Source organism: Furipterus horrens, unplaced genomic scaffold (assembly GCF_987537825.1).
Source record: "Furipterus horrens unplaced genomic scaffold, mFurHor1.1.pri manual_scaffold_1, whole genome shotgun sequence".
In the NCBI taxonomy this organism is placed as follows: Eukaryota; Metazoa; Chordata; class Mammalia; order Chiroptera; family Furipteridae; genus Furipterus; species Furipterus horrens.
In genome coordinates, this window is record NW_028327171.1 from 155,810,177 (window position 1) to 155,829,976 (window position 19,800).

General features: G+C 37.6%; 2 protein-coding genes across 3 annotated transcripts in view; both read right to left on the reverse strand.

Moving 5' to 3' along the window:
• Positions 1 to 9,187, reverse strand: part of CD302 (CD302 molecule) — a 30,394-nt gene extending 21,207 nt beyond the window's left edge. Inside the window, exon 1 of one of the 2 annotated variants that reach the window (XM_090280184.1) lies at positions 9,064 to 9,187. In XM_090280184.1, coding sequence (XP_090136310.1) covers positions 9,064 to 9,127 — 64 coding nt within the window. In that variant the 5' untranslated portion in view covers positions 9,128 to 9,187. The remainder of the gene's footprint in view (positions 1 to 9,063) is intronic. The other variant, XM_090280177.1, reaches the window with a different exon arrangement.
• Positions 9,188 to 14,436: 5,249 nt separating this feature from the next.
• Positions 14,437 to 19,800, reverse strand: part of LY75 (lymphocyte antigen 75) — a 91,004-nt gene continuing 85,640 nt past the window's right edge. The window contains exons 33-35 of the mRNA XM_090280193.1: positions 19,467 to 19,589; positions 18,399 to 18,566; positions 14,437 to 16,598 (exon numbers count right to left, since the gene is read on the reverse strand). Of these exons, the coding sequence (XP_090136319.1) occupies positions 16,420 to 16,598; positions 18,399 to 18,566; positions 19,467 to 19,589 (470 nt within the window). The 3' untranslated portion in view covers positions 14,437 to 16,419. The remainder of the gene's footprint in view (positions 16,599 to 18,398; positions 18,567 to 19,466; positions 19,590 to 19,800) is intronic.

The following is a 19,800-nucleotide window of genomic DNA, read 5'->3' on the forward strand; positions in this document are numbered from 1 at the left end:
TCTCTTTTTATTTTTGTTTTTAACCCCTTTGGCCCATGTCTTATTATGCCTGGTAGTTTATTTTATTTTATTTTTTATCAAATACCAGAAATGGTGTAAAAAAAAAAAAAAAACCCAAAAAGACTCCTAATGATGTTATTCTCCTCTACAAAGGGATCTGGTGGGCAACTGGAGTATGAAAGATTACCTTCATACAATCAGGGGCTGAGTTGACCTGAAAGGTATTCCTTTGTGAGGCCCAATAGCCATGGATCTCATTTGAAAGCCTGGATCTTTTTTTTTTTAAATTTTTATTTTTTGGTTTTTCAATTACAGTTGTCCCATTTTTCCCCCATTGCTCCCCACCACCCAGCCCACCCCTTCTCCCACAATCATATCCCTCCCCATTGTCCATGTCCATGAGTCATTTATACACGTTCCTTAACTAAACCCTTCCCTTACTTATCCCCCAAGCCTGGATCTTAACTAGAGCCCCTCCTCTTTGGCAAGTTAAAACTCAAGTTTTTGTCTTCTTAAACACCATAAGACTGCCAAAAACTCTGCTCTACTTTTAGCTGCTTTAAATTTTGGCAATTCTCCTGAGGGGAAAATAACACACTATTAGACTCACGTCAGCGAAGTGCCTTAGCAGCTCTCTGAGCTGAAAACACAATTCTTATGGGATTTTATCTAGGTTTTCTAGTTGTTCTCAGTGGTAGCATTAGTCTCCCACTCCATTACAGTTGGGAGCAGAATTCCCGCTTTCACACTTTTGAACAGTTATCAATAACTGTTTGTCCATCTAGCCATCACCATCCAACAGACATTTGCAGAGGAACTCCCAGCGTCAGATAGAATGGGTAGTGCTAGAGAGTAATGAGAACTGGAAATAAAGAGGAATGAGTCCCACACGTAAAGTGTTCAGTCTGATGGGAGAGTTACACATATAAACATGACATATATAACAAACGAGTGATGGTCAAAATGCTATAAAACCATTGAAGAAAGAACAAATAACTTACAGAGTAAGGGACAATTCAAAAAAAGAGGTATATTTGAGCTACAACTCACAGGATAAATGAGTTTGCCGTGCAAAACAGGAAAAAAAAGACGTAAGAAATCTAGCACAATAAGAGATACCTAGTAAGGGATCAAATATTCACTGAATGATTAAACTAGGCAGGTCTCTACCTCCATCCCCTTCCTTCTCCCACCAGATAATGTTTTCTGTATTAGACATAATAGAGAAAACAGTTATTTCCAGAATGAAACTCAAATTGTCACAGGGCATATATTCTGAACTGCAAACTTTGATTTTTTTTTTCTTCTTCTATTTTTTTCCTGGTTCCATTTGCTGTATTTTTTTTAGCCTTACAGAATTTTTTAAAAAGATTGAAAAGGAATCATACTCTATTACAACATTTAATGACACCTGAAACACCTTTATAAATCTGGAAGTTCTTGAACCCCAGATTAAGAAATGTTCTATTATTTCTAGTCAAAGCTACACACAATATTTTCTATTGGTAATAAAAATTCTAGAATATTAAAAAAATTAAAGTAAATAAATATTAAAAATCGATAATTTAAAAATACTGTTTATATGGAATAAAGCATGTCTATTAAGTGAACAAAAATATATTCAACACCAAGTGAGATAAAATTTACAAATTACTTTTTTATACTTGCAGTTCTTATGCTCTTTAAATTATAATTAACTCTGATATGTAAAGTATCTACTGATTAAAGTACATTCCTGTTTCAGTGACAGCCTGTGTGTCAATCTCCATGACATGTCCAACCCTCTCTGTAACCTCTGACTCCTTTGAACTTCTACAGGACTTTGCACTACACTTGTGTGAGAGGCCCTTTCTGGTTACAAGATTACAGACTTGCTCAATTACCCCACGTGAGAGATCCATTGTAAAGATACATGGGGTAGTAAGAAAGCTAAGGATCCTCTCTCAGCAGTCAAATGGGCTTCTTAGGGTTCTTATACCAGGTCCCTACCTTGGGCTGCTACCTAGCCTAGAGTAGTCAGTTTTTGATTTAGGAAATTCTCCCTATTTTAATTAGTGTGGTTAGGGTGGTGAGCATAATACGACTCAAACCATGAGGATCTACACATCAGAACCATACATAGGTAGCCAATCTTCTTGAAAAGGAGGTTCCGTTGCCCTTTGATGACTTCCACACACTCATATGGTACTCATCAAATCTTCCTCTGTATGCCAGTTATCTGATCTGTATCCTGTTTTCTCAATTGCACTGTTAACTGCATGAAAGCAGAGACCATGTCTTAAATTTAGCTTCTTTCCCAATAATAACTATCACACTGTCTTGTACTAACACAAGATAGCATGCAGAGAAGCGGGACAGTGCAGGGTTCTGATTAAATACATTAGGCTGTAGAGAGAAAAGTCTAGCTCTGACGACATGATATTCATTAGGTAACTTAACTTCACTGTGCCCTGAGTTCCTTATTTGTGAAGTGGGTATGATAATAGTACCTAATCTCAGGGAGCTGTTGTGAGAAAATTGCTCTGGAGGCTACAGATTTCACAGTGAACAAAAAGGGAAAAAATTCCTGCTGTCCTAGAGCTTACACTAGTTGAGGCAGATACACAAAGACAAGTAAGTAAAATAACATATTAGAAGGTATTTTATATTTGGATGGTATATTAACAATCTATTGCTAGGTAGAAATTAGCAGCTTAAGTCAACAAAGAACTGTTACTATTTCACACAGTTTGTCTGTGTCAGGAATTCAGAAGCAGCTGCTTAGCTGGGTGATTCTGGTTTAGGGTGTCTCATGAAGCTGCGGTCAAGATGTGGCCAGGGCTACACCCACCCAAAAACTGAACTGGGGCTGGAGGATCCGCCTGCAAGAAGGCTCCTTCATCCGGTTGGTGGGATGGTGCTGGCTGTGGGAAGGAAGCCTCAGTTCCTCACCATGTGACTTCTCCACTGAGCCACTCAAGGGTCAAGTGATTCAAATGAGAACAAGGTAAAAGTACAATGTCTTTTACAACCCACCTTCGGGACTCACACTCCATTATTTCCACAATATGCTGTTGGTTATATATGTCAGCCCTAACCAGTGTGAGCTACACCAAGTATGAATACCAGAAGGTGAGAATCATTTGGGCCATCTTGGAGGTTAGCAACCACAGATAGTAATAAGAACTATGGAAAAGCAGTGTAGGGTAGCTGTTAGGGTTGTAATCTTAGAAAGGTGTCTAAGAAAGGTATCATTTTAAAGATGACATATAAAAAAATATCTGAATGAGCTGAAGGAAAAAAGCCATGTGTATATCTAGGTCAGACAGCAGGAATAGCAGACTCCCTCTGAGATGGAAGTGAATATGATGATAATAATGGTAACTGATAGTAAATCAAAGACCACTGTTGAACAAGTAAATAAGCAACACATGATGGGGCCAAAAAGAAAAAAAGTGTTGGCCCTGGCCAGGTAGCTCAGTTGGTTTGTCCTGATATGTCAAGGTCGGAGGTTCAATCTCCGGTCAGGGCACATACAAGAAGCAACCAATGAATGCATAAATAAGTGGAACAACAAATCAATGACACTCTCTCTCAAAATTAATTTAGAAAAAGAAAAAAAGCTATAGGCAGAAAAATATAAAAATTGGTGTTTCACTTCCTCAAACCTTTCAACTGCCTTCTCCTTAGGCTCATTGCAGCATTAGCAGTAACTCCAGTTAGTTAATTCAGCACTGAACCCTTCTTATGTTACAGGTCAGAGTGTCCGCCCCAGGAACAAGCTTTAAGCACTACTCAAGAGATAAGAGTTTTTAGAATGTTCAAGTAGAGGCTGAATACTTTCTGTGAGTCAAGTTGTTGAAGTTCATGTACTTCATGAGCGGAATGCTGAACTAAGTCTTCTTCAGTGCTAACTATCCTTGCTATAATCCTGCCTCCGCAAAATATTGCCATAAGTTTTCAATTACAGGTTCTGTAATATTTCTATAAAATATATTTCAATAAATATACTCTGCTAAAATAAATAAATAAATAAATAAACCCTGCTCACAAAGCTGTCTGCAAAGTGTTTATTACTGTTACTTCTTTGCAGCACTTCTAAGAGATAAATTGTTATTAATAATACACCTAAATGACTCTTTATGGATTTTATAATTTTATAATTCTATGGGTTTAATTAGTACAGAAATTTAGGAGCCTGATGAAATTTTAAAGCTTGTACTTAACATAACTCTGAAAGTTTCCACATAATTTCTCCGCCTAAAATTATGTTGTACTAAAATAAATATCTGCAGGAAAATTTTTCATTACTGGTCAGATCTCATAGAACTCTCTGTTCCCTTGTAATTTCTTTTTTTAAACAAACAGGCACAGCACAAGAGGAAGTGATCCTTGGGACATACTTGTTCTGAATGTTAAAAAAGGAAAGGCAAAAATTGTATTTTTTTCCTTTGTCAATAATAAGACTTTTGCCCCTCTCCCATTAAGATATAAGCTGCAGTCACTTACCTTCCACAAGGGCAACTGTGGCAGAGACAGAGGAAGAAGAGAAGCTGTTTATCACATTTACTATATATATATATAGGAGGAGAGGGTGGCTGTTCCAAGTCGCTGACTAATCCAGAGCCTAGTATCCGGGGCTGCAAGATTTCCCTGACACTCCATCTCCTCTCTATATCACCGTCCCCACCTAGCTTCCAAGATGTCCACCTCCACCTTGTCCCCTCACATTCCTTCCCAGAAGAGCACTCATGATATTTATTCATAAAATGGGGATACCAGTCAGTGTTAGTCTGTACCTTTTTATTGGGCAGCACTGATCCATTTTCTTAAGAGAATCAGTTTCAAGATTTACCCTCAAGATCTAAAATGACCCACAAAAGGAATGAAATACTTGATATGTATTATAAAAATCATCAATAACACTGTTGTAAAACTAGTTTTTAACATATAAGCACATGTGTTTTTTAAAAGCTTCTCAACAATGAAAGAGGTCCTGAAATAAAACCTAATTGCAAGTTTACTTTTTCACTAGAAGAAAAGTAAACATTTATTAACATTTGAAATTTGCAAAAACCATATGTGAGATAATTTCCCCTGAAACATAACTGTGCCATCCACAAGAGTCAGAAAAAATCACATCAATAGATTAAGATGACTTAATGCTTTGAATTCAATTATGAGATGAGTTCATAGCAGAAGTAAAATAATTAGAAAGAAATTACAATCCCATTATCCCCTCTGCTTTTTAAACCATTTATCTAAAAAGTTTCTGTTCTTTTATTATAAATTAGAATAAAGTACAGAGACACAAATCAAAACAAAATACCACAAGGGAGTTAAGTCTCTGCTATTATGGAGTTTCCTCTTGGTAAGGGGACTCACAAGCAAAAAAACAGTGAATAAACAAAGTGCGTTTAGGTAGCATTAAGTGCTCTGAAGCAGATAAAACAAGGGGATGTGACAGAGAATGGGAGATATTCAGGGAAGACCCAAGGAGGTGACATACGAAGAGAGATCTCAATGATGTGGATTAAGGCCGCCATGACAAGCACTGGGAAAAGTGTGGGTAGTCTGGGTGGAAGAACCAGCAGGTGGCTTAGTCCTCAGGAGGTCAACAGAGTGGCAGGAAGAATCGTAAGAGATGACAGGAAGGCAAGGGCACCTCACCTAGGGCTTGTAGGCTATGGCGATTCAAAATTACAAATTAGTGTTTTCATATTTTTCAGGTAAAAACCCAGAAGAGGAGATACTGGATCATATGGTAGTTCTATTCTTAATTTTTAAAGGAACCTTCATACTGTTTTCCACAGTGACTGCACCAGTTAACATTCCCACCAACAGTGGATATTCCCTTTTCTCCACATCCATGCCAACACTTGTTATTTTTTGTCTTTTTGATAATAGCCATTAAAAAAGGTAAGCAGGGCTTTTGACTTGTGGCTTTGATTTATCTCCCTAATAAATAGTCATGTTGAATATCTTTTCTAGAACTGTTAGCCATCTATATGTCTGGAAAAATGTCTTTTCATATCTTCTGCCCATTTTTTAATGTAATTGGTTTTTGTTATCATTGAGCCATATTAGTTCTTTGTAACATTATTTACAATAACCAAGACCTGAAAACAACCTAAGTATCCACTGATGGATGAATGAACAAAGAAGATATGGTATATATGCACAATGGAATGCTACTCAGCCATGAAAAAGACAAAATATTGCCATTTGTGACAACATGGATGGATCTTGAGGGTATTATGCTGAGTGAAATAACTCAGAAAAGGACAAAAACCATATGATTCCACTCATATATGGAATATAAAACAAAAAAGTAACAACAGAATAAAAGCAAAAAACACAAAACACCTCATAGACACAGATGACAGAATGATGAATACCAGAGGGGTAGGGGACGGGAGAAAGGCAAATTGGGTAAATGGGGGCAAATACAATACATGGTAATGGAAAGAAACAAGACTTTGGGTGGTGAGCATGCAATAGAGTACACAGATGTTGAAGGATAATGTTGTACATCTGAAATTTACATACTGTTATTAACCAATGTTACCTCAATAAATTTAATTTTAAGAAATTTAAAATAAATACAAAGACTGCTTCCATAAATAACTAAAAAAAAAAAAAGTGAGTAACCTAGATTCTGATTCGTGTGATAACCAAAGAATGAGGATTTATTCTGAACATGTTTATATTCAATCACCTTATGCCACCCATGGGAAATCATTGACCCAATAAACATATATTGATGATCTACTATGTGCAAAAAGCACCATTACAGAATGTTTTAAAAGGGATACCACGGAACCTTACTCAGGAATTTAAAGAATGTTTTGTTCATTGTGATTTTTAAGATAATAACTAAAAACAACATAAGACCATTTACATAATAAACTTCAGAGTACCAGAACAATAACAATGATTTCCATTTCAACACTAAATTTATACTTTATGCAGAAATACCATAGAAGCTTTTCTATTAAGATCTTGCCTTTCAGCCAAATCTGTGAAAACCTTGAAAAACTCTTTCTTAGTTCTATGCTGATATGATTCCTAATCTTGTCTGGATTGGAGATTTGTGACGTACTATGATGGAAAACATATATAGTTTTTTAGCCCTAAATCAACATGTATGTGAATGTGTTCAGTAACCATAAACATTCAACATACATCCACATAAAGTGTCACTCATGATATTTTCTAGTTGTTATAATTATCCTTCATTTTGTATGAAAACAAAGGGAAAGAAACCAATATTTCCCATGCTTGTAATAGGTACTAGACTTAGAGTTTTCACTTAATGCTCACAGTTAGCCCTGTGGGGTATTATCTACATTTTACTGAAGTGTAAAGAGTTGGGTAACTTGATCAAGGCCACACAGATTGTATATAACTCCAAAGCACATAATGTTTCTAAATCAATCCTTAAAGACATCTTACTGAGAAGAGGCTGATGAATTAATAGCATTAATTTATTCAACATGCACTTTTTCTTAAGCTGTTGAAAAGCCTATTTATTGACTTTGGGTAGTGAGCACACAATACAATATACAGATGATGTGTCATAGAACTGTACACCTGAAACCTATATAATTTGATTCACCAATGTCACCCCAATAAGTTCAATTAAAAATATTTTTTTAAAGAAAAGCTTACTTAACCATACTGGAGAAAGAGGAAAGAGAACAAAACTTTCCTAAAATAGTTTGTCCTCTATTGCTAATCAAACCAGCTTCTCTGAAGGGAGCTATACAAATCTAGAAATTGAGTTAAAAAAAGAATGTCTGACAAGAAAGTATGTTTTGACTAGCCTGAAGTATGAAGTCATGGCCACCCAAACAGTGGGTTAAACGGACAGGTAAATGTTACTGGCAAACGTGATGAGGGCATGAAAACAGTTCAGTCTTCACAGAATCTCTAGTCCAGCCTTGTCTTAGACAAAACTAATGTGCTCAGTCTAAACAATGTGAAAATTGGCACATCTGTTTCTGCTCCTCCACAGGCATCATAGGACATAAGTGCTGATGGACAAAAAGTTTCAGGAAAGGAGCTTTGGATTTGTAAGCAAGTTCTGAGCTGCTGCTTCTACTGCTGCCACCCTCACTGAGATCCTTTAAAATGTGCCTGCCTTGGCTTCCAGCAAGAACTTAAAAATGGCAATGAGGGGGAGGTGGGTGGAGCAGGGGAGAGCAAAAGGGCAAGAATGGGTCAACGGTAAAAAAAAACAATTTCAAAAATGGCAATGAAATTCAAGGAAAGAAAACACCAAACTCTTGCATAATCATTTTATTCAAACCCACGCAAGTATTCACTTAGTTCTAGTTTAATTACTGGAATTGTTAATTCAGTAGCGTTTGGGATGGAAGTCTTTCCTCACAGTTTACCACATCAACATTTTTGACATGCTTGTACAGGAAATTTGTTATTAATTTTGAAAATGGCTATGTAATTTTCCAGTTGTCACTTGCACAACAGCAGACTAGACTTAGAAGATTTTTAAATCACACGACTTAAGTGAAATCCAAGCTTAGGCTGTTCACGTCCCGCTTCGATCCGGGGGTTATTTGGCTGAACTGTTTTCCTGTTTCCACAACTTGAACTCCAGCCAATTGGACAAACAGCGCCGAGAGCAGAAAAGGGCCTGTTTTCTCCCACCTCCACCCTCCATCTCCGCGGCGCACAGCTGGGGAAATCTCCGCAGTCAGCTTCCGCGCCTCTCATTTCAGCGCTCAGCTCCTCCAGTCAATTAGCACCTTTGGGCTCCCTACCTCCGAGTGGGGTCTGCGCGGAAGCTTAGACACTGAGGAAGGGAGAGGGGACTCCCGGGTACTTGGCGACCCCCTTCCTCCGGGCGCTCTCCTGGGACCCACTGAACCGGGAGGGGAGCGGGGGACGCCCCCACGGCAGGGCCCACGGAGGAGCACGGGGTGGACGCGCAGGTAAGAGCGAGAGACCGGGTGGGGATGCACTCCCCCCCGAGGCCGCCCTCCGGCGGTAGGGAATGGAGAAGGTGGAGTGGGTGGAGAGTCTCCGCGGCAGGGCGGGGGGGAAGGCAAGGGGGCAGCTTACCCGCGACGGCGGCGGCGAGGCCCAGCAGCGGCAGCAGGAGAACGGGCAGGGCAGCCCGAGGCATGACTGCGGGTGCGGGCGCCCAGCCGTGCGGCTCGGAAGTGCGGTCCGGCCCGACCCCTCCCACCCAGAGGCCCGCGGGAGGGGCGGGGGTCAAGGTCGCCCAACCGGCTGCGAGATCCCGGCGGCACGCTGCCCGCTTGGAACGGCTCTCCATCAGCTCAGTAATTTTTAAAACTTTTCATTTGGACCGAAATAATCTCAGACTCTCAAAAACGTTGCAAAAATCGTACAAAGAATTTCCGTCACCCTTCGGCCAGCTTCTCTAATTATAAATATCGTATATAATTCCAGAAACATAATCAAAGCCAGGAAACGATCACTGTTAGAATACTATTTACTAATCTTCAGTTCTTGTAACGTTTCTCCAATTGTCCTTCTAATGTTCTTTTTCTGTTCTCAGATCTAATCCAGAACCATACATTGCACTGAAATGTCATGTCCCCTTGGTCTCCTTTAATGTGGAACAGCTTCTCTGTTACTGTCTGTAACGATGTCGACATGTTTGAAGAATACTGGCTAGTTGTTTTGCAGAATGTCTTTCAGGTCCGGTTTGTCTGATGTTTCTTCTTGAGGGAGATTGGAAGAACAGGATTCGGAGTGTTTTCTTTTCTGCAAGAGTACCTTAAAAGTGATGTGCCTTGTCTAGGAGGGGCGCATGATGTTAATGTGTCACATCACTGGTGATGTTAACTTTGACCACTTGGTTAAGGGGGTGTCTGCCAGGTTTTTCCTTTGGGTGTAATGGCCAGAAACGTTTTCAAAGACTCCTCCCCGTGGCCTATGTCCCTCAGACAACTTCCCTCTCTCACCAGCGTCTGGATTAGTGTTCTTTAAACTATATTTGCGCAGCTGTTTGAAGAAACCAACCCTGCCGATACCTGGATCCTGAACTTACAGCTTCCAGAACTGTGAGACAATAAATTTCTGTTGTTTAAGTCAAAACAAATAAACAATAAAACTATGCCTGCTTTGATGTATGTATAAACAATGCAACTGTAACTTGAATGATGAAAGTCTCTGGACCTTGGCAACACAATGCACAAACCAGGGCTTGTCTAAGATCAGACAGAGCCTCACGTCATTAGCAATGGAGTCCTCTAAAATCAAATCTAAACTCAACAATAAAAACACAAATAGCTCAATTAAAAAATGTACAAATGATATGAACAGATGTAAATAAGCATCTGAAAAGACACTCAACATCATATATCACCAGAGAATTGCAAATTAAAGCAAAAATGAGATGCCACTATACACCTATTATAGAGTGACAAAAACTTGCACCACTGGCAACACAAAATGCTAGTGAGGACGTGAAGCAAGAGGAACTCTCATTCATTCCTGGTGGGAATGCAAAATGGTACTTTGGAAGACAGTTTTTCAGCTTCTTAAAAAACTAAATATACTCTTTCCATGGATTCAGCTATTGTATTTACACAAACAAGATGAAAACTTACATACACACAAAAACCTACATAGAGATGTTTATAGCAGCTTTATTCATAGTTGCCCAAGCCAGAAAGCAACCAAGATGTCCTTCAATAAGTGAATAAAGAAACAAATGGTGGTACATCCATACAATGTAATTTTATTCAGTGCTTAAAAGAAATGAGCTATTCAGCCATGAAAAAACATGGAAGAACCTTAAGTATGTATTGCTAAGTGAAAGAAGCCAATCTTAAAAGGCTACATACTGTATGATTCCAACTAAATGATGCTTTGGAAAAAGGCAAAATTATGGCAACAGTAAAAAGATCATCCCTGGCTGGTGTGGCTCAGTGGATTGAGCCAGCCTGTGAACCAAAGAGTCGCTTGTTTGATTTCAGGTCAGGGCACATGCCTGGATTGTGGGCCAGGTCCCCAACTGGGGGCTGTACAAGAGGCAACCACATATTGATGTTTCTCTCCCTCTCTTTCTTCCTCCTTGCCCCTCTCTAAAAATAAAGAAATAAAATATCGTAAAAAAAGAAAAGATCAGTGATTGCCAGGGTTTGGTAGGGTTGGGGTGGAGGAGGAGGAGAGGAAAGGAGGCGTGAACAGGTGGAGCAGAGGACTTTTAATGCAGTGAAACTATTCTGTATGATACTGTAATGGTAGATACATATCATTATACATTTGTCAAAGTCCATAGAATGTGCAACACAAAGATGAACCTTAATGTAAATGATAGACTTTAGTTAATACTGCATCAATATTGCACCATCAATTTTAACAAAATGTAGTAAACTAATGCAAGATGCTAATAATACAGCAAAGGGGGAGAGAGGTGAAGAAGTATATAAGAACTCTATACTTCCTGCTCAAATTTTTTTATATACATAAAACTTCTAAAATAACAAAAGTTTAAGTATATTCAAAGAAAGTCAAGTCTAACCCTTTCCTAACCTTTCTAACTCTTTCTATGCCAGTCTGAAATGGAGTGATTACACCAAAGAAATCGGGTGAGGGAAGCCATTTTCACTTACTGATAAGGAAATTGAGGCCTGAATAAGGGACATGACTGGCCCGTGGGCACACAGTGAATGCCAAAAATGTACCAGAGCCCACGTCTTCTGCTGAACTCTCCAACCATTCCAGCACCTTTGCCAAAGGATTAAGATCTGGCTCAATTTATTTTTTCCATTCTTCTTCCCAGGCTATCAATAACAGGTTTGTATACTAAACCCATATCCAAGTCAGTGCTTCCAAAAGTACATTATGTTTATACATTCAAACATCCTAATTCTGGATTCTTCTGTTTTGCTAACGACACCAGGAAAATGAACAGTTCCAAGCGATTGTGCAGCTGAAAAACCTCTTCACTGCCCCGCCCCCCACAGCAGGCACAAAAGTATATTTTTATCTATGTGGATTACTTTGCATTAAAATAATATTCAAATAATGGTTAGGTTTACAAAGAATTGACATCTTAATGAATCAATTTACTTTAAGCAAACAACCCATTACGACAGTGTTTTTGTTTTTAAGTCACTTGAACTAAGGAAGGTATTCTTTTTCCCATTGTTAATTCTGGTGGACACTTCCTCATTTTTATGCTAATATGATAAAATAGACTACTTACTGCCACTGCGTGGAAGAATGTGGCAACCACCACTCTACTCTCTATTTCTGAGTTCAGCTCTTTTAGATTCCACATGTAAGTGAGGTCATGCAGTATTTGTCTTTCTCTTGTGTTATTTCACTTAGCATAATATGGTTCATCTATGTTGTTGCAAACGGCAGTTTTCTTCTTTCTCATGGCTCAATAATATTCCATTGTATACAATATATGTACCACATCTTCTTTATTCATTCATTCATTAATGGACACTTAGGTGGTTTCCTTATATTGGCTATTGTTAATAATTCTGCAATGAACTTGGGGGTACAGGTATCTCTTCAAGATCCTGTTTTCATTTCCTTTGGCTATACACCCAGAACTGGGATTGCTGGGTCATATGGTAGTTCTATTTTTAATTTTTGAGGATGAAGTCTCTTCTTTCTTCTTCACAACTACTTTTCCTCATCTTGATTGAAGTAACTGAGGACAGGTAGAGGAAATCTATCAGTTCTCCTGGAATTGACACTACAAATATATGGCTTTTAATTTCATTTGGGCTTTGTGTGCCTCTTCTACAGTTTTCCTATTTTGTCTTGGTCACTGTCCTTTCCCATTCCCCTTATCAGGCAGTATTTCAATGTTTTATTCAATGTTTTATCACTCTCTTCAGGCTGAGACCCCAATTGCTACTCATCTTTCATATCAGGAGTAGACAAATATTTTAAGATATGTATCTGTTCTCCCCTTCTCTTCAATGCAGGTCTTCCTCTGTGGTCTCAGAGTTTTCTTAATTTTTAGTAAGTTTTATCTAACTTTTCCTCTCTGTTATTTAGCAATTGAAACAATATTGACTTGGTCATTTATTGTATTAAAAGGGTACTTGGCTAAGGAACCAAAACACTACGACTTCTCAGGATGGATCCCAGCCCTTACAATGTCCCTGGGGAAGGGCTCTGGGCTGGGCATGGCTGAGCTCCCTCTTGGCCTGACAGATAGGCCTAATTACCATTAGAGCAAAAACAGAGGGCAAGTCCTCCTCTATGTATTTTAGCTTCCCAAGGACTCTGGGTGGGGAAAATGGGATGAAGAGGAAAGACTAAGGAGGAAGACCAGTAACGAGGCCAGTGCAAATAATCCAAGGGGAAGAAGAAGATAAAGGCCTGAACTAAGACAAGTAATAATGAAGAGAGCCACTCTGTGAGAAGCCTGAGGTAAAACTGACAGAATGGTTGGATTAGGAAGATGAGAAAGAAGATTTGAGGATGACATCTGAGTTTCTAGCTTGGGAGAGAAAGGGTATGGTGTCTTCATATAATTGAAAGAGAATATAAGAAAACTGGTTGGGGGAATAGAAAAAAAATTTCTAAAATTCTGCTAGTGGTTAATTTAGCTTGGAAAAAAGAGAAGAACATGTAAAGAAAATTTGTTGTGCTATGGATATTGGGAGAATGTTTTAATTTAGAATGTACAGGGAATTAGAGGTAACTTTGTAGAGATCATAAGGTTTTGCAGAAAATAATATCTTTAAGATATAGTTAAAATTTGTTTTAAACAAAATAAAAGTTACTAATAACAATTAGACCTTCATTTCTTTAAGGGGGTTTTAGGATTAAATGAACCTAAGATAAAGGAACATGGATCTCTTATTTTCTCCTGGCATAAACTCAGCAGTGGGGTCAGGACTGGGGGTTACTAACTAACACTACAGTAGTCATTCTCCTTCAGAGAGGAGAATCCTCAGTGAAAGGATCTTGGCCTAGGATCAGGGAAGGCAACATGCTGTGTGTGCAGCTAAGGGGGGGGAAACATGGGTGATCATTGTTACACTTCTGAGTTTGTCTCCTACACCTTGACAATCGGGTTTATTGATTGATTGATTGATTGATGGTTTTGAGGGAGCAATTTTGTCAGACCACATGTAGGGGTTGGATTAGTTAGGGAAGACTGGAAAAGGCTCTCTTCAGTTCTCCTGAGACATCTCACTAGGAGGAAATGGGAAGGGAACACCATATAGGCAGTTTTGGTCACGTTGAGAAGGACTTCCATGTAGATTGTCCAGTGGGAGTTGGAAATATGAATGTGGAACTAGATATTTGAGACATCGACTTGGAAGTGGTTGATGAAGCCTTGGGGTGGGAGGTGGTGGACATGATCTCCTGAGGGGATGACTAAGAATGAGAAGTAAGTGGATCATAAACGGAAACTGATCCAATAGTTAAAAAACACGTGATTCAGAGGAATCTGAAAAAGAGACTGAAACCAAACATTCAGAAATGTAGGAATGATTTTATTTAGTCTTTAAAAAATACACACAGAATCTAAAGGATGTCTTGCTTTACAATAGTTGGCCATTTTATTTCTTGTCATACTATATATACCTAACATAATAAAGGTCAATCTTGAAATATTTTTTAAAACAAGAATCAACAATGTTCTTTTTTTAATTTAATTTTTTATTTTTTATTTTTTGAGAGAGAGGAAGGAAGGAAGAAAGAGAGGGAGAAAATCATCAATGTGAGAGAGAAACATCGATTGGCTGCCATCCATAAGTGCCCCAACCGGGGACTGAACCTGCAATCCAGGCATATGCCCTGACCAAGAATTGAGCTGATGACCTTTTGGTCTGCAGGACTACTCTCAACCAATTGAGCCACACTGGCTGGGACTGATCAGACAACTTTATTGCAGCACAACTACTGAATGTGTCTGTACTTTTCACATCAAGTTGGTTTAGTTCTTTGAAGAAAGTCTTAATGCCTAAAATTGTACAGATTAGATGGCAAGAGAACTAGTCTAACAAATTTAATAAAAAATATTTTAGAACAATTATACTCTAGTTTTAGACTATAGTAAAACCGTCTTAGATAATTATTTACAACTTTGTCATAGTATAAACACTCTAAACTTTAAAACAAATCTATGGATTTATACAAAAATATTCTAAAGTACAAATATAAGTTAAAAACTGAAAAAAACATTCACCAGGTCCAGTGCAAGCTATTATTAACAATATATTCTAGGTGGTAAAATTTAAAGTGATAACCACAAAACAGTTTTTTCTTAAATACTCATAATTTTAAATATTTTTGTAGTAATCACAAAGTTTAGAGTTTCATTGTATAATTTTCATGTTTACAGATACAAGATATATAATTTCCTTCATAATCCACTTCTTTTTAGCTCATGTAAAAGTCAACAAAGTAATAAAAATTTCTTAGTCAAAAGTTGACATGCAATGTAAAGTATATAAACTGTCAAAATTTCAAAAACTTTTAGCTGATTCCCTTTAAAAAAGAAACAGGTATATGTTGTGCACAAGAAAAGACAAAAACTACATTGCTACATGGCATCTAATCAATCTAATAACAATATTCTCACACTTTAGAAAAATATTAAGTACTAAATCTTTTTTAAAAGCCACTGTTTTACAAATAATTATGAACAGAATAAAACTTTCACATTTAAATAATTTTGTTATAAAATATATTTGGAATACTAAAAGAAGCATCTTGCCTAAAGGTATCGTAAAAAATAACCATGCCTCTCATTTCAAAATTTCCCCCCAATGCTACAAATAATATTTTTAAGGATTTTATTTATTTATTTTAAGAGAGAAGGGAAGGGAGGGAGAAAGAGAGAGAGAAACATCGATGTGCGAGAAAAATATCCATTAGTTGCTTCTCACATGATCCTCAACTGGGGACCTGGTCTGCCACGCAGGCATGTGCTCTGACTGGGAATTGAACTGTCCACCTTTCAGTTTGTGGGACAACGCCCAACTCACTGAGCTACACCAATCAGGGCTCGTGTTGATATTACTTACAGTTATGTTTTTACTGTGAAGTACTAATTTTGCATTTGGCCAGATGTTCATAAAAGTTAAAAGGGAGATGTGTGACCTAGTAATATGCCAATTTAAATTTTCTGAGGGATTGTGTTAAAACGTCATTAAAACATGCATATTTTAGTTACCAACCACATTCTTACAGGGAAAAAAAAGCACATTAAAATTATTGCCCTACAAACACAATTTGGACTTTTGTTTCAGCTTTGGTTCCTCTCCATTCTGTTAAGTAGAGTTTTAACATGGCATTTTTGAATAATTAAATGCAGACACCAGAATAACAATTAGACAATTGAAAAAGTACTTAAGACTCATACTTTGGAACAGAGTAAATACTGACACTGGGAAACTTCTAAATGGCTCATTTTTCCTAACATGTTAGTGCAAAGTAGCAAACTTTTGGAAGATTTTAGTCATGGAAAGAAGGAAGCATAATCTCATCTTCATTCATTCCTTTTTCATATCGAACTGAAGAGAAGCCTGCCCAGGGCAAACGGTTCTTTTGGGAGAAGAACCAAATCAGTCCTCCGATGACTGCTGAGACGCTGAGCACAGCTAATGCGATACCTACTCCTCTGTAATCAGGGCCTGGAAGAGGGAAAGGTTTGACATCGGAGGATCATTATTGATTCTATACATTTGGCTGTGTGTCACATAACCGAAGTCTGGGCAAATTAGATACAATAAATAATTGACTGTTTCAGAGTATGAACACAGAATTCAAAATCACCATTAAACACTTAAGTGTTTTTCCCCCCAGATGTAACTGTTTTGCCTTTCATTTAAATCCTCTTCATTGGTATAGCAATTTTCTTCCAAAGAAACTAAAGCACTATTGTTTTTCTCACTGTCCCTTCTCATCACTCCTTTGAGAATATCATTCTCAGTATATTACCTTACTTTGATAGCAAATTGCTAAAAGCTGTACATTTTTGTGTTTGACTCACCTAAAGCCAAATAAGAGATCATTTGCCTTAAAATGATTTGAACCTTTAGGGTGACCTTAATTCCAGCTTTTCAAATGCTGTCCCTGGCCCCTTGTCTGCACGCTGCCAACATGGACAGACTCGGTCCTGTGGCTTCACTATCACCTCTATGTTGACCTCCCTTCTCTCTCAGTTGTACAACAACATACTCTACGTTCCATATAGATATCTCATCTCCAAAGGGATAGTTCAAAATGGCCAAAATCAAACTCTAGGTTTACACCATGCTAACCCTGTTCCCACTGCCCCCACCAGAAACTTCCAGTTGTTTTCCATTCCACTCAGGATAGATCCAAACTCCTGACAACCTTGTTTCCAGAGCCCAAAGTCTCTGGCCTTGGCCTACCTTCCAGCTCTTCCCTGAGCACTCTTCAAGACTGTTCTGCCTTATGTTCTTTGCTGCAACTGGTACCTCTGCTTAGTGAGCCTCTTCCCGATATTTCCGGGGCAGATCTCAACTTCAATGTCTCCTGCTCTTAGACATCTTCTCTGATAACCCAATCTAGAGTGGCCATCCACCTGGTCTTGATCATGTAGAGATTGTAGCTATTTGATATTTTCCTCTCTTTTAAATATGGATCTGCTTGGTTACTATCTGTCTTCCTCCACTAGATTGTGGAGGAAGAAAAGGTCATCTCATTTGTCTTGTTCACAGGTGCACCCCAGCACACAGAACAAGGCGTGATGTGGAGCAGAGACCCAAACTATCTGCTGAACCAATGAATAATTATATAAATAAGGATGACCTAGAACTGGGGTTTTATGTTTAATATTTGTACACCAAAATGGACACTTTTATGCCAGATCTTTAAAAATGTTTCTGTGAAAAAAATTTAGAGCTCTTTTGCTAGAAATGAAGTTATTAAAATAAGATTTTTATGGTTATTTTATATATCAACTCATGATGAGACATAAGTTCAAATTATGATTTTCTATAGAAACCTAAGTTATTTTAATTAATTAAATCAACTTCCCTTGATTTAATTAATTAAATCAAGTTTTGCAATGCAGTTAAGTTAATCATGAATTTTAAGGGAATGAGGAAAAAGGAAGCAAACTTCAGAATTAAACCTTTGAGTGTTTACATACTTAAGTTCTAGAATAAAATACATCTTAAGAATATTTTAAAGAAATGACCTCTACAATATATTGGCAGCTTCCATTTTTCTTAGGAAAGCATTGTACAAAATTTAGACTTTCAGTCATTTCCTCTGTAAGTCCCAGGCACTCGTGATCTATTTATCGGAGGGAAAGAATCTCTATGACTTAAGATTTTTTTAAAAATACATTTTAAGCAGTAAATACTTTAGGATCAAGTACAAAATTGCATATTATTAAGTTGTACATTTATTTCCTAACTTGTTTTGCAAAAATGTTTCTTTAAGACAGGTTACGTACTTACCCAGAGGAACTTTGCAGACAACTCTTCCATAGCCACGTGAACATTCAACTTGTATCCAAGTTTCATTTGAAGCTAACAAAATGCTACATTTTCCACCATCACTCTTACGTTTATTTGCCCATTTGGTAAATGTCACTTTTGATCCGTCTAACCAATTCCAAGATTGTTCTAAAGAAATTAAATACAATTATGTTTACTGCACAAAATTATTGAGGTAAAAAGGGTCGTGGCTCAAACAATGTTGTACCACTATTTAAAATAAAACTAATTAAAAGTGGGAAAAAAAAGAAAATCAGTCCATCAGTTGCAGTTGTCACATTTTAAGTGCTCAATAGCCATATGTGGCTAGTGACTACTATATTGGACAGCACAGATATAGAACAAGTTCATCTTCGCAGAAAGTTTTATTAGACAACACTGAGAGAGAATGCAGTGTCTCAATTAAAGTGCAGAATTCTTGCACATTATTGTGTGAAACACAGATTTCTAAAGACCTGGATCGCCCTCCCTCTCCTTCCCCCAATTAAAAAACTTCTATCACTGAAGGTATGCTGATGTGGAAGGAAGGGTCCAGGAGGGTCTCCCCATTATGACCCCATCTTTATTTTCCAGATTTAATTTTGCTCTATAGTAAAATGCTCCAAGAGGGAAGGAAACAACAAAAAGAGAATTTTCTGAATAACAGAGTCATAAGCTAGAAAAACTTGGGGTGATAGACATGAGAATTCTAAGGGAAGTGATAGAATCCTTGAAGGGGTATGGGCAACACAGATATTGCTGTAGAAGTAAAAAAATCCTGTTGATCAAGTATCTTAAATCTCTAACAAATCCAGTTGGTTTCAACTGATTTTATATTTTATTAGTGTTTTCCATCATTACTAATAAGTCACTCACTTACTTATTCATTAGGAATTTATAAGCCTGCAAAACAGCCATCAGACCTAGCTTATTCAACAATAAGATGCATTTGCATTAGAAACCACTTGGCATTCTTTAGCAAGGCTGACCTGGTATTTAGGACAAGTTATAACTCCCTTTGCATGCTGCACACACACAGACGTCACTTACTGGAAGGATGTTGAGATAATCCAAGCCAAACTCTCATGGTAATATTATTATTTTCCCTCATCAGTCTGCTCACAAACTTATTCTCATCTTCATTCTTTATGGTAATAATAGTTGCAGAATGATCTGTTGAAGAAAAACAACCGTAAACAAATTAACTTTATGCAAAATAGGTTAGTGGTTTATTTTCAACCAGCCATTTGAAAAAATTTCATAATCAAGATTACTGAAAATTCAAATTTTACACAGAGAATATGTTTAAAATCCAGTGTCCATTAAATGTTTAAAATTTAGAAATATTTCTAGATTGAAACTTTGTATAAAGAAATTTCCTGTT